This window comes from Lactuca virosa, chromosome 6 (assembly GCF_052849685.1).
Source record: "Lactuca virosa cultivar CGN04683 chromosome 6, Lactuca_virosa_CGN04683_v6, whole genome shotgun sequence".
Classification (NCBI taxonomy): domain Eukaryota; kingdom Viridiplantae; phylum Streptophyta; class Magnoliopsida; order Asterales; family Asteraceae; genus Lactuca; species Lactuca virosa.
In genome coordinates, this window is record NC_136431.1 from 266,548,594 (window position 1) to 266,561,695 (window position 13,102).

Below are 13,102 nucleotides of genomic sequence, written 5' to 3' on the forward strand. Positions count from 1 at the left end.
TCCGAGTGATTCTAAACATAGTTTTACTTCATTTCTAATAAAACTATCTGTTAGAACTCAATACTCAATATCACATAATATTTCATAATATTATTTACTTTTAACATTTACAAAACACGATTTCAAAACGTGTATGTTACATTATGTTTTCAATAAGTACAATGTAGTTTATGAAAAAGTAAAATATATGAATGTTGATTGCAAAAATACCCATTACCATGGGCATTTTTGGTGTTTATGGAAGTTTTTTATGCAGTTTATGAACAAGTAAAAATTATGAATGTTGATTCGGAGCTGTGTTTTGCCATATATCTTTGCAGACTGAGAGGTGAGTTTTCCTCACTGTACTTTTGGGTCGAAGGCACCAATGTTGGCCCAGTAGATTATGTATCCTGGTTTAGGATGTTGTTATGCTATAGTGATCTGTTAAGATCTGCATATTTATCTGTTTGATGTTATATGTTTATCTGTTACGAATATGTTGACATGGTATGGTTGGGTTGAGGTAGTACTGCTTTGTACGGTAGCCAATAAACCCGGGAGCAAGCCAGACATAAGTTGTGGGCCTGTAGGGCAAATCAGACTTATGTTGTGGGCTCAGGAGCAAGCCTGATATGAGTTGTGGGCCTGAAAGGCATGCCAGACTCATACTATAGGCTCAAGGGTAATCCAGTCTGTTAGTTGTGAACCCAGTATATGTTGTTATATGGTGTGTGTTGATACTTTGGGGGAACTCACTAAGCTTTGGTTTACAGTTTCAGTTTATTGTTTCAGGTACTTCAGATGATCGTAGGAAAGAGAAGGTGTGATCGTGCACATCTTCATGTTTTGTGTTATGGGATCTTGGGAAAACTCTGATATTAAATAATACTTTTGAAACAATGACTCTTTTGTAAACAATGTTTGGTAAATGGTTGATTTTAAAATTTTTAAATTTCTATGATTTTGGGGTGTTACACCAGATCCCCGGTCCAGATCCGTCACCAAGACCCGGCGGCCTGAGCTGACGTCGCAACAATGATGATGTCGAGTATGGAGAAAATATAAAATGTGCATATATGCATATAAGCATATTGTAATGAAATCGTGTTTTGTAAATGTTAAAAGTAAATAATATTATGCAAATTGAATCAAATAATAATATGCAAGGTATATCTATAGAAGTATTTACATATATTTCATTACAATATGCTTATATGCATATTTACCAACATCGCCAAAATATAAAATGTGCATATATGCAATATAGATATAATCATATAATCTTTCTATACGCTTGAAGGTTGTAAATATACTAAGTGTTTCTTTTATTATTTGTAAGTAGATGAATGTAGTATAGATGATGAACTAAGCAGCACAAAAATAAAATCTCTTGGAGGTTCAACAACAATATAGTGGATACCCAATTGATAAATCGGTGGAGCATAAAGAGAATATTATATTTGATACAGTTCAAAAAAGAATTGATAATACGTTCAATATGCAAGGAAAGTAGAATTTCAACAATAGACTAGGATCCAAGAAAGAAGTGAATGGAATCGTCTGCAACAAGTCATGTATTATGTAGTAGAGCATGTAAAGCAGACAAGTGCAATTTTGACACGTTGAATGGAGACAAAAATAAGCAAAAAAAGAAAATGACTTCTTGTCCTGCAATTAAAGATAGCTTTCAAAATTATGGTCGGGGTAAAAGATATTGCATCAAGATCTTTGTGAATATGCAGAATCATAGGTGTGATCGATTTTATAAACCTGAAAAACATCAAAATCAACTTTTCAATTCAGTAGTATCTTTTTTCATAATTCTGTAAATTAATTTCAGTTTTTTAAAAACACCGTTTTTGTAAGTTTGTTGTTAAAACAAACACTTGATGACAATGACCAACTAACCCTAACCAATTGTCTACTAATCCTAACCGAAAATTTGGTCGGGGCTATTGTGAAATAAGAAACAAAGAAGAAATGTTGACAAAAACAATCATATATATCCTTAACAAACAAAACAAATTACAAATTACAAATTACAAAAACAATGCACAATTTGCAACCCTATTTGCTCCCATGAGCAAAGAGAACCCTATAACAAATTAACAATGAATGTTTTTACACTAGACAATACTCAAATCTGTGAACAAAACTATCCAATAATTAATACAAAAAATAAAACCCCACCCATGTAGTGTAGTATACCACCAAACCAATGAATAAATGGGCTTCTGGCCACTTATCAGAACCCTTTTTGTCCTTGAAATAAACAAATAAAAAAAGTTCCTTCACCTCCAATAGCAGAAAAGAAAACGACAATGAAACCTGTAAAATACATCAACAGGTATAATTTCAATCATCAATCCATCTCAATGCACACATAAATACAATACACACAAAACAAGACATGACATTAGGTTATATAGTATAAAAGATTTAATCCTTATTCTGCTATGACTTTCACCTAAAACATCCATATTTATCAAGAAAATGAACTAGGTGTTGAGGGCATTGTCGTCTTTTGCATAGAGATGAGGAGGGCACTCATGTCTTTTCGACAAATAAATATCTGAAGGTCATGCCATTTTCTTTTTTATGAGTAGACACAAAGAAACAAGATTAAGAGATAAAAGATTAGCAAACTTACATGACTAAATCACATAAATAAACCAAGGGTAAAAATGGAAATCCCAATTCAATGATGCTCCACTTCCATGAGAGAATGCAATTTTGAGACGCGACGCCTAAAGAGTGGTTCGAGGCGAAAAGAGGGAGCACCAGTCTGCCATCTTTTAACCTCATACATCTCATTCCATGCTTGAACTATTTCATCAATTTTAAAACCAAGACCTGAAAATTACTCATACAAATAACTAACTCTTCTAAATAAACTATTGACTAAATCACATAAAATAATTCCTTTTCCTTTAGACTTTTACCGTGTTTAGTCCAAAAATGAACCTTTTTTTTTACAATGAACACAAGTTTATGCATCGATTTTTTTGGTCCCTGGAACCTTGAAATAAGGACTAAAATCATAAAAGTCTCAGGGACCAAAAACGAAACCAAACCTTGAAATAAGGACCAAACTTGAAAAATGTTTTAATTTTGGACTAAACATGATAAAATCAGAATAACACAGGGACCATTTTTACTCCAAACTACAATAAATTACAAAAGTCCTCCCTGTGCTTTTTCATTTTTACAATGTTTAGTACACAACTGAAACCTTTTTCAATTTATATCGACTTTGGCCCCTGAAACCTTGAAATAAAGACAAAAATCGATATAAAACTTGGACTAGGAACAAAAATCACAAAGTCCCAGGGACCAAAACTGATACAAAACATTGAAATAAGGGCCAAAACTGATTTTTTTTTCATAACTTTATACTAAACTAAAAAACCACAGAAACCATTTTTTTATAAGTTACTCTAAACTATAAGAATACATGTAATTATTAATTATATAATCTTTTGACTAAGTTACACAAATGATCCCTGTGCTTTCTAACTTTCACTGTATTTAGTCGAAAACTAAAACCTTTTTTTCAATTTTGATCCGTATTTCAAGGTCTCATATCGATTTTAGTCCCTTACACTTTTCATATCAATTGTGAACCTTATGTCAACCAAAATCGATATGAAACCTTGAAATAAGAAATTCAACTTTGGACTAAATATAGTAAAAATCAGAAAAGCACAAGGACTTTTTTGTAATTTACTCTAAACTTTTCTAAATTACCTGCAGAAGCTGTTCCATTTGAGCAGTGATTCTTTATAATTACTGCAAGATCTGTTGGTGATGCACCCGCAAGCTCAAACTTTTCAACAGAAGCAGCTAAAGATTCTTCCCATGCTGACAAATCCATTTTGAATTCAACAACAGATCTTTCATAAAGCAAAGTCCCCCATAAAATATACATCTGAGATCTCAAATGAGCAGCTTGTTCAGCAGCTTCATCAGTAGACACTTCTTTCAAGAACCCCTCCAATCCCAATTTTACCAAATCGTCCCTATACTTATCATACAAACTCAACCCATTCAACCTTTGTTCCTCCAATTCTTCCCAAATCTGCATTCCATGTTCCATGCTGTCTTCAGCTTTATTGTAAAGCTCCAAGATTTTTGCATCTAAACTTGTTTTTGTTCCAACTGCATAACTCCATGAAAGCTTTGCTTGTTCAAACTGTTGTTGACCAAGTGCAAGAAACCCTTCGAAAAAATCAGGTTTGATCTTTAGAGCTTCTTCATATCTTCTTCCTGCTTTTACATATTCCTTTTCTGCCCATTCGTATCCTGTTTTCACCTTTTCATGTTTTGATTCGTTTGTTCCATCTTCTGCAAAAACAACCCACTTTCTTGCTTTGTTCATGTGAACATTCCCCCAATTGAACAACCCTAAAGCAGCCATTTCTTGGAACTTTCCTCCTGCAATATCAAAAAGCTTTTGGGCGTCTTCAGTGGTGACAGTTTCTTCAATTGCTTCTGCATATACATCCATTCCTAGCTCATGAAGATCCAAGTATGAATCAGATTCGAATCCCACATGATCTTTGAACATTCTTGCAAATCGGACAATCCAGTCCTCTACACATGTTGTTACTTTCTCTACTTCCTTGATTTGTGAGATTTGTGACATTTGTGACATTTGTCCAATGTTTCCGTTCTCTGAAACACTAGATTTTAAGCTATTGGTGTTGTGGAATCCATCATTTGTGAACCCTTCGTATGATGGCTCTTTATCTGGACTAACTTCTACTAAGTATAGTCTCAAAGAGCCTTGAGGATCACTTGAAGCTTCAGCTAACCTCAATTCAGATGTAGTTGTGATAGTGATCAAATCGCCTTCTTGATCTTTGTATTTTATAAGAACGCCTTCTAAACCAGGAAAACGATCCCAAACTATCTCCCTTACAAAACCAATGCTGCAATCAGAAGGTAATTGTGCTGACCTTATGTCATCTCCAAGCACCAATTTCACTGTCCTTGTGGCAACTATTTCTTCTTTTATACCATTTGTACCCTCAACCTTCTTCTCTTCAACATGATTGGCCCTTTTGTCCCTAACTCTCTTAGCCTTGTTTTTTCTGTCCTTAGCATCTTCACCTTTGATTTCCTTGGATTCTTCACTCTTGCTTTCTGTAACTTCTTCAATCTTGCTGTTATTGCCATTTTCAACATCTTTTCTGTCAACCCTATTGTTCTTCCTTCTTTTCGGCTTCTCTTTCAGCACTTTGACAACCTTCACTGCAGAAGGATCATTAGATTCATGTGATAGAACAGCTTCAATGTCTTCAAGTTTCAGCCCCTTTCCTTGAATTGCCTTTTTAACTGAATCTTCAATCTCAAGAGCTGTGACATTGTTAGGCTCCATACCCAACACAAGTCTAACATCTCTCAATGCCCATTCAAACTTATTCAAAGTTTCATAGCACTTAGCTCTCTTCAACAAAGCCTTGCTGTACTTAGGAGCAACTTCAAGAGCTAAATTGCATTCATGTATTGCTCTTGGATACTCCCCAATACCCATCTGCATATAACAACCAGCCATATTCGTTCGTAAAGAAGCAACATCTATATGGTTTCCAGGTAATAATTTCAGAGCCTTTTCATATTTCAACATCGCCCCCTCGTTGTCACGCTTTTGGAACAGTTTATTCCCTTCTTCCTTCAACTCCTGAGACATTTGAATGAAGACAGCTGTATCTTCATCGATTTGTTTCGAACTTCTTTCTGCTTTGTTCTGTTTCACAACTTTCTCAACTCCAGCCTGTAACTTCTTCTTACCCGTAGGTTTCCCCATTTATACTCCAAATAATTAGCACTAAACCCTCGAAACTATATAACCAGTTTACCCCTTTTTAATCACAAAATTCCCAAGCCTAAGCTTGATGAATCTTATATCGAATGTATTCAACTAACTACAAATTCAATAGCACAAGATTGCTATCGAAATTCTCAAACGAATACAAAATTCAAACGGAAATCCGTATAAAACCAAAAGGAAACAATAACAGGAAGGATGAAGAAATATGTATGTATAATGATTTCGAACCTGAATTTGATTCGCTCTGTATAAACAAGGAAGAAACAGCAGAGCGAATCCCTAATCGATTGCGGCTTTCGAGGAAAGAATGTTTGTGGGAAGAAACGCGCGATGTTGGTCTGACCTGACTCCTGAGGGCTGACGCTGAGATAGTAAAACGACAACGTGTAGCTCCGGGTTGAACGGGTTATAAGACCCAATCTCACAACAAGAGCGTGCATTACCCACTTGTCTTATTTGCTTTTTTTTTTTAAAAGCATAAAAGTTTTTCTTTTTAACTTGTCTTGGCGAAAACAAATATAGTGGCTTTTTTTTCTTGGATGAAGTTTCTATCGAAAAGAAATATAATGTGTTCATTAAAGTTGTGGGTTATGTCAATATTGTAAATCTTTTATTAAAAAAAAATTGTCTTACCTAAATGTTTACGACACTAAAATTGATTATATATACCGGTTGAGAAAGGGTCAAACACCATGTTTAAAACATACTTAATTAAAGACACCTACCTACTCTAACTAGAACATGTGTTTTTAAAATTATGTTTGGTATTGTAAAATCAACTAAGTTATTAAGTTATTTTCGTTAGGTTGCATGGTGTGGCTACTTTTTACCGTCAGTAATATTACATGGCATATATTGTGAGCGATGTTTGTCATCACTATATAGTTTTTGTTGTCTTCGGTAACTTTGATCGGTGCATATATACCGATGAAAAAATCATCGGTAATAACTAATAACCAATAAGGAAGAGACGATTAAATAATATTTTCATTTAACACCTTTCTTTTTATTGGTAAGCAACAATGGTACCACATCCTATTCATAGGCAAATATTGGCAAGAATGGTAAAACTTATGTGGCATCAAATTTTCATTGGCAAAAACATCACGACACCGTTCAGCCTTATAAAGTAGAATATTTTATTTTAGGCTTTTGATTTTATCATCTTTTAATTTGAGTTTCATTTAATCAGTGTGATTGAGGGCATCATATTTGATGTTATTGTAAAAATAGGGTTCGAATCAGTGGCGTCATGAGAAGTGGGTGTATGAACCTTATTTAGAAGTTGATTTGCATACAACGGTTTTTGTCATACACAACAATGATATGTTTTTTTTTTTTTTGCATATTGTACAACCCTTCTAAATTATAAATTGTTGTGTACGAATGAGCTTCATTTATAAATTACTTTCACCGTATATATTATTAAAAGTACCTTTAAAAATTCATTTTCAAACAAAACGTCCTTGATATCCATTATCGTAGAAAATCCCTCTTTGACTTTTTTTTCTGCTAAAAAAAACAAAAATTATCCCATGCTTTCAAACTTTTAAACTTTTATATGTTTTTTTATATATAGTGGACATCAATTAACTTTTATCTTTGGTCTGCCGTCGGTCCGAATATAAGAAATAACAACATATTTATAATGTTTTGTTTGTTATATAATCTTATTTTTATTTCTTTTTATTACGATATCAAACTTTAAAGAATACATTTACTTATAGCAACTTCAACCCCTCTTTGACCTTTCACATTTCAAAGACGACAATTTCCATTGGTTGTATGTTTTGCAATAACAATAAATAAAAGTCAATGATAATCACTATCGAATGTGGGGTTGTTTTTGAGACAATCAATATTCACTCATGAACAGTTGTATGTTGCATTGTCGAGAGTTAAAAATAAAGACAGATTAAAAATATTATTTTTAGATAAAGATTGTAAACTTACCAATACGTCATCTATTGTTGTATTCAAGGAAGTCTTTAGAAATTTGTAATTCATAAAAATAAGTGTTAATATGTCAATAGTTGTTTTTGTTATTATATATTAACTTACCTACTTATTTATCATTTTGTTGGTGTATATTTAGCAAGTTTTAATTCATTAATGTTTAATGTTTACAACATTATTCTCATCATCATTTTATAAATACATACATTTTTATTTTATTAGTATATATATTGAAATAGTTAATTTATTCGTTATAGCATTTGTATTTATGTAAATTTATTAATAAAAAAATATGTAATGCTTACCACTTTATCTTAACTTTTTTTTATAAAAAAAAAAAAAAAAAAAAAAAAAAAAAAAAAAAAAAACTTATGTAGTATTGTAATATCCCAAAAATCATGACCAAAAATTTCATTTTAAAACCTTCATAAAAACCATAATTATCAAACCATTCATTCAAAACATATTTAATCAAAGTATCATGTCTAAACATATCATATCAGAGTAAAACATCACAAGCTAAAACATCATGGTGTGTGCGATGCAGTCATCCCGAGCTCTTCCCTCCGCTACTGGAAGTACCTGAAACCAAAACTGAAAATCGTAAGCACGAAGCTTAGTGAGTTCCCCATACTACCACATACCATACATATAACCACATGTTGGGCCCCCGCCCGCTGCATCGGGACTTGCCCGGCATCGGACTCACTCCGGCATAGGGCCCCGCCTGGCATCAGGCCCCGCCTGGCATCGAGCCTCGCTCGGTATACAGATCTGTCTCTCTTAGGCCCCGCCTGTCTCTGGGCCTCGCCCGCTATACACATACAATCATATAAACATGCTAACACATAAGCAAACACACTCTGTTGTATTCCTATCCTAAGGCCTCGCCTAACTTGGGCCTCGCCCCTATCCTGCTACTGATGAGTCATGGAACCCCGTCCACACTCCTGCTGATAGTGAGATACGGGCCTCCGCCCACACTCACTTCTCTCTTATCTCGGGCCCCGCCCCTGCTCTGCTACTAATGAGATACGAAACCCCGTCCATACTGTGCTAGTGATGAGATACGGTACCTCGCCCACACCCACCTCCCTACCAGGCACATATAAGTATCACACAGACAACAAGTATAACTATCATACTAACATTCCTCGGGCTTGCCCCGGCATCGGACTGTGGTCCGGAATAACATACATATAAACTTTCTTCGGGCCTCGTCCGGCATCGGACAGTGGTCCGGAAACATATTATCATACAATGCCTAGGGCTAACCCCCGGGCCTTCCTATCATACATAAACTAAACGGGTCGGCATTGTGGCCGTAGACCCATGCATACAGTGAGGAGACTCACCTCGCATTGCTGAAGACCGGGTGATACTCCTCTGGCTGCTAACTGGCAATTCCCGGAAACTGCTGCTCCTTTGGCTCCCCGAGCTGCCGATATCAAAATATCACTTAGTCCAAAACAATAATCCTCCTTAGGGTAAAATGACCATTTTACCCCTAGCCCAACTTGCTCCATAACTAAGGCCCAAAGCATGATCTAAAAGGCCCAACACTAGGTAGACTTCCCAAGCCCACTAATGGCCCAATTTGCTAAATTGGGCCCAATCCCTCTAATGGGCCTTACCCTAAGCCCCAAACATAACATTGGCCCAAATTATCTGACTCCTGATGGCCCACTAAGGCCTAAAGACCCAAAAACCACTGCATAGCCCAAACCGAGGCCCAAAACTCGCCAAGCCCATAACTGATGAGTACGTGGGGCGTACTCCTCTATACGCTAAGCGTACTGGCTGAATGGAGTGTACGATGTGCGTACCTGCATGTACGCCCAACGTACTCCTCTGTTAAGCCACTTTTCCCATTAATTGCTTAATACTCTACTCCAGAAGCTACAAACACAGATCCAAGTCCTTTTCAACGTCTTAAACCATAAAGTCCTTCACTTGGTGGCTTGCAACCCACCAATAGAGCCCAAACTTGAAATGTGATAACTAACTTCCATGGAAATGGTCTTAACTCATGCATGAACCCACTAGGACATCCAAGATGGCAACTTTCTGCCTTAGGGACTCGTTTTGAACTGAGAGTAGCAACTCCAAGTCCTAGAAATCGGATTGAACCACAAAGCTTCAACCTTTGGACCAAAATGGTCCAAAAACTCAATTTAAGATATCTAAGGAGGTAACCACCAAGTTTAGATCTTTATACCTTGAAATGGTTAGAAATGAAGCAACAATCCCAGATCTGCAACCCCTCATTTGAACCACCACCTTGCCTTGCTCCTTTCTTGTTTGGAAAATGGATCCACAACACTAAGATGCTTCTCTAGTGGCCTTCTAAGCTCCAAGAACACTCAAATATGAATTAGGGTTTTGAAGTAGCTCTTTTAGAGTGGAAATGAAGACTAACCTTCGAGACATAAGGTTCTTTATATAGGGCTTAACCCTAAAATTAGGGTTTGGACACTCTGAACATACGTTGGGCGTACGCCTCTCCGCACCCGCGTCCATATGACCTTATACACTAGGCGTAATCCAGCTTAACACATGCATGCACTCTAGCATGCATGGGGTTGCCTTGCCATAAAACTCCATTAGGGACTAAAATTGACACTAACTTCAAAGTACTATATCATCTTCGTTCTAAGTCCGTTTCCGATGAACTTTATATCCATGAAAAGGTGGCGGGAAGCCCTACGCTTCTAGCTTCATACCCAAGCATTAAATCCTTCCGAATAACCCGAGACCCATAAAAGTCCGAATCGCCCTACCCTTGGCCTCCGAGACCTCAACCAAAATACTTTCAAAACTGGGTGTTACAACTCTCCCCCACGTATACTAACTTCAAAGTACTATATCATCTTCGTTCTAAGTCCTCGAATTCCTTAACGACTACTTATCTCAAATACTACACACGCGACACGCCCTTGGCTTCCGCTATCAATCCCGGACTAACTGATGTTTCTCATAGAACCCAGTATTCACTCCAAACTAGCCTGAATGCTTGCAAAATCTCATATACGATGCATAACCTTATCTGCTCAGCACGATCCCCGAAAGGACCGCTACCCTTGCCATCCTGGGTCTAACCATTACCCTATGTAGTCGATGGCCTTCCCAAGTCAACTGTATAATAGGGACAAAACCCTCTTCTATCTCCATGAAGGATAAATCCTCTGTCGCGACTCCTACACGAAAACCTGCTGTCTCTTCTCTGCTTTTCGGATGAACTGAGACCACCCTGGTCCCAACTGATCTGCCATTATCTGGGTTACCGGACTTCCACCGGTTACTGAACCCAATCTCAAACTCTCGTTCGCTCCCAGCGACTTCCGAAGAAGCTCCGGCTATCTAAAACGGCTCTATCTACCCTGCCACTCTGGGCCCATAAGTCCTGGGATCCTCGATCCCCTATCTTGACCCTAAGGTCTCTACCAGGTCCTACCTGTGCCGCTATAATCACACGGACCTCGCCCACAGGTCTCACCCAACTATATCTCGGGGTTGGCCTCCCCTATAGGTCTCACCTATCTTGGGCTAAACAGGACCAACTTCGTCCTGAAACGCAACTAACTCTCCTTCCTCGATCTCCATCATGCTAACTAGGAGATACGGGCCTCGCCCATACTCCGCTAACTAGGAGGTACGGGCCCTCGCCCATACTCCTCAAACTGGCTTCCAACGAATGTTACGACTACCCCGCAGTCTTACATCCTGGCTAAACTTGCATCTTGCCGAAAAATCTCCAACCTGGTTTCCCACCTAGTTATCAATTGTCGTGAATACACGAACTCAATGTTGGGAAGTTTCCCAAACTCCCAACTCACGCGTTTCTCTATCCGAACAGCCACTCGGGCTGCTATCCTACTCAACAAAGTTGTGAACTCATCCCGGCTTCACACTTACTTCCGTTCCTGACTATATGGAGGTTTTTCCCCCACTTCGATCTGGCTAAATCCTTACAGCTCCCATCTTGGAAAGGATTCCCAATCCTTCCCTCCCATCTAATGGTTGATCTGTTGACAACCAACGCTTACCACTGCTAATGCTCTAAAACTAACCAATACCAAATCCGAACCACTCTTGAAGACTAACAGAACACCTCCCAACTCACACTTGCTACAGTGACTGCATCCTGAGAACCTGCTCTAAAGGGAAACATCTTCGAACCACTACTCTAACATCCATGGTATGCAGATGGCATATAACTTAATCATAAGCAGGAAACATAATATTCTAAAATACACTTACTAACATCGATGCAGTACCATAACAATAATTCATAATCAAAAGCTGATAGGAAAGCAAAAGATACGCACCTGCAATATCGGGAGCTGCACGTGCCTCTTCTGCGACCAACTGGAAAGCCATACTCCTCACTGTAGGCGCCTCTGCTTGGCCCTGACGGCCATCAGTAATCCTCATCGTCGTAGGGGCAGGTGCTATCACCTGTCCCAAAGGAACCAAACTCGGACATTGGGCCTTCTTGTGGCCCCGCTGACTGCAATGAAAATAGATCAGGTCTGATCCCTAGATGGTGGTAGCAGTATAATCCCTGCTAAAATGACCAGTCCGGCCGCACTTGAAGCAGCCTGAATCACCACCACTGTGTCACACCCCGAAACCGATAGTGGAAATGTTCCGGGGCGGAGGACGTCATGTATAGCATCACAACCAATGTATAATAGCAACCATAGCAACACAACCATCACAGTGTATACATATATGAAAATGTTTACATCAATTTGAAAACTTGTTTGAATTACATCGGAGAGTATATATATAATATAAACATAAGGCTCTTATTGCTCCAGCTTCTCAAAATCCAACAAGTACCTGACTACTGATTTCCTGAGAATACAAGCAGTTTTGAAATATATCAGCATAAAGCTGGTGAGTTCATAAGCGGTAGTTTGTAATGAAAACTTGTTGATGAGCTCGTAAAAAAAAGTATTTTGTATAGCGTCAAGAAAATCCGATATTTTCTTTAAGTGAAAAATGTAGCGTTATCCGTTCCATATAAACCATGAATATTCGTTACTGAAAACTGTAGTGATATGTGAAAATACTACTTCATGTGAATAGCTAAGGCTAATCATGAAGTATAAGTATATTGTATATGAAATCCTTGCATAAACGATTTTGGTTGAAAACCCTGGCTTCAGCCTTTATACGTAGTGTGTTAGTTCTATTTAGTATAAATAAAACTGTTGAAGAGTGTCAGATTGTAAACTAAAGGTGATTTATACATAATGTGAGTCGTATAACCATGCTTGATATGACTAGAGACCTTTCCAACATTCTTCAGGCGTCGAGTTAAAT

General features: G+C 37.5%; 1 protein-coding gene across 1 annotated transcript; it reads right to left on the reverse strand.

Annotated features, from left to right (window-relative positions):
* Positions 1–1,965: 1,965 nt before the first annotated feature.
* Positions 1,966–6,195, reverse strand: LOC145118567 (protein PHOX1-like). The gene is made up of 3 exons (XM_079054266.1): positions 3,730–6,195; positions 2,633–2,835; positions 1,966–2,310 (listed from the first exon to the last, which is right to left on the reverse strand). The coding sequence occupies exons 1-2, from the start codon at positions 5,789–5,791 to the stop codon at positions 2,681–2,683; spliced, it is 2,217 nt and encodes a 738-aa protein (XP_078910392.1). The 5' UTR covers positions 5,792–6,195; the 3' UTR covers positions 1,966–2,310; positions 2,633–2,680.
* Positions 6,196–13,102: the final 6,907 nt, after the last annotated feature.

Coding starts and splice junctions, on each gene's coding strand:
- LOC145118567 (XM_079054266.1), bottom strand. CDS start 5,791: ATGGGGAAACCTACGGGTAAGAAGAAGTTACAGGCTGGAGTTGAGAAA. Junction 2,836..3,729: donor AAATGGAACAGCTTCTGCAG/GTAATTTAGAAA, acceptor AGTAATTTTCAG/GTCTTGGTTTTAAAATTGAT.